Genomic DNA, 1641 nt, shown 5'->3' on the forward strand with positions numbered 1-1641 from the left:
ACACACACACACACACAGAAACAGACAACAGAAACAGACACACACAAACAAACAGACACACACACAGAAACAGACACACAAACAGACACACACAAACACACACACACACACACACAAACAAACAGACACACACACACACACAGAAACAGACAACAGAAACAGACACACACAAACAAACAGACACACACACAGAAACAGACACACAAACAGACACACACAAACACACACACACACACACACAAACAAACAGACACACACACACACAGACGGTCGGTATCTCCATATGAACGTACACATGATGATGATGATGAAGAACAGCGTGTCTGCACCTCATGGTTTGTTTACAGCTGATATTAAGATCTGTCTCAGTGTAAACGGGATTTCAGTCTAGCAGTTAGTATTACTTTTCAAACTCAAATTTCACCAATCTACACTTTTATTAAACTGACTTCACGAGGACACGAGCAGTTTTGAAGAAAAAAACAGAAAAGCAGCTTATAATGCTAGTCTCAGAAGTTTATGCAGCGTGTGACACTGATGAACAGCAGTGACTCCGCCCACTCAGCTGTCAATCATCCGCTGTCAGGGAGCGTGACATGTTGATAGTCCAGAGCTATTAATAGTGATTCGTCTGTCAATCCTCCTGACAGACGGAGATTTTTACCGTGTGTTTGCCCTGAGCGACATGAGTGTGTGTGTGCTTGTATGTTGACTTTGACTTAAAACTACAGCTGCACCAAACTCTACACAACCCACTTTCCAAGATTAATAATGAATTTTACAACAGATGAATTCATCTAATGTAACAGAATCAGATCAGCTGAGACGGATGTTAACATCAGGTGTGAACCGGGCAACACACACACACACACACACACAGATAATCAGTATAATGGTGAGCCGCACCTGTCAATCAAAGGCTGCCTTCTGAAGATCACCTCCTGCAGGACAGCATTGACTCCACCGTCCACCATAAACACATCCTCCTCTTCATCATCATCATCATCATCATCATCATCTGAGCTCGAACAGCCCCGCCCATTCACTGACTCCTCCCACTTCAGCTCCTCCTGTTGAAGCCGGAGCTCCGCCTCCTCAAGAGCCTCGACAGAGACAGAGATTGTTTCACGACACTCCACAGGAGAAAGGTCCTGAAAGACTATAAAGGCGTGTGTGTGTGTTTGAGTGTGTGTGTGTTTTTGAGTGTGTGTGAGTGAGCGAGCGTGTGTGTGTGTTTGAGTGTGTGAGTGTGTGTGTGTGTGTGTGAGCGCGCGCGCACGCGTGTGTGTGTGTGTGTTTGTTTGAGAGTGTGTGTGTTTAAGTGTGTGTGCGCGAGAGTGTGTGTGTTTAAGTGTGTGTGTGTGTATGTGTGTGTGGGCGTGTTTGAGTGTGTGTGTGTTTGTGTGTGCGCGCTCACCAGCCGGTGATTGTTGATGGTGTGTGTAATGTCAATGTGAAGTATCTCTGGTCTGAGGAGTGTTTGTAGTTGCAGCAGGGCTGTGTGTGTCTCCGTCACTTTTGTTTTCTTCTCCGCATGTTCCCAGTGCAGCGATGCCACAAACACAGCCACACACTCCTGACACACACGCAGCTGCTGCTCCTGAAACACACACGCCTCGTGCCACGCCTCACACACACACA

General features: G+C 46.4%; 1 protein-coding gene across 1 annotated transcript in view; it reads right to left on the reverse strand.

The window, feature by feature from the left end:
* The window catches only part of LOC107567615 (uncharacterized), an 8455-nt gene that overhangs the window by 3564 nt on the left and 3250 nt on the right, over positions 1–1641 (reverse strand). The window contains exons 7-8 of the mRNA XM_016253313.1: positions 1418–1600; positions 907–1103 (exon numbers count right to left, since the gene is read on the reverse strand). Coding sequence (XP_016108799.1) covers positions 907–1103; positions 1418–1600 — 380 coding nt within the window. The remainder of the gene's footprint in view (positions 1–906; positions 1104–1417; positions 1601–1641) is intronic.

This window comes from Sinocyclocheilus grahami, unplaced genomic scaffold (assembly GCF_001515645.1).
Source record: "Sinocyclocheilus grahami isolate Dianchi unplaced genomic scaffold, SAMN03320097.WGS_v1.1 scaffold1174.1, whole genome shotgun sequence".
In the NCBI taxonomy this organism is placed as follows: Eukaryota; Metazoa; Chordata; class Actinopteri; order Cypriniformes; family Cyprinidae; genus Sinocyclocheilus; species Sinocyclocheilus grahami.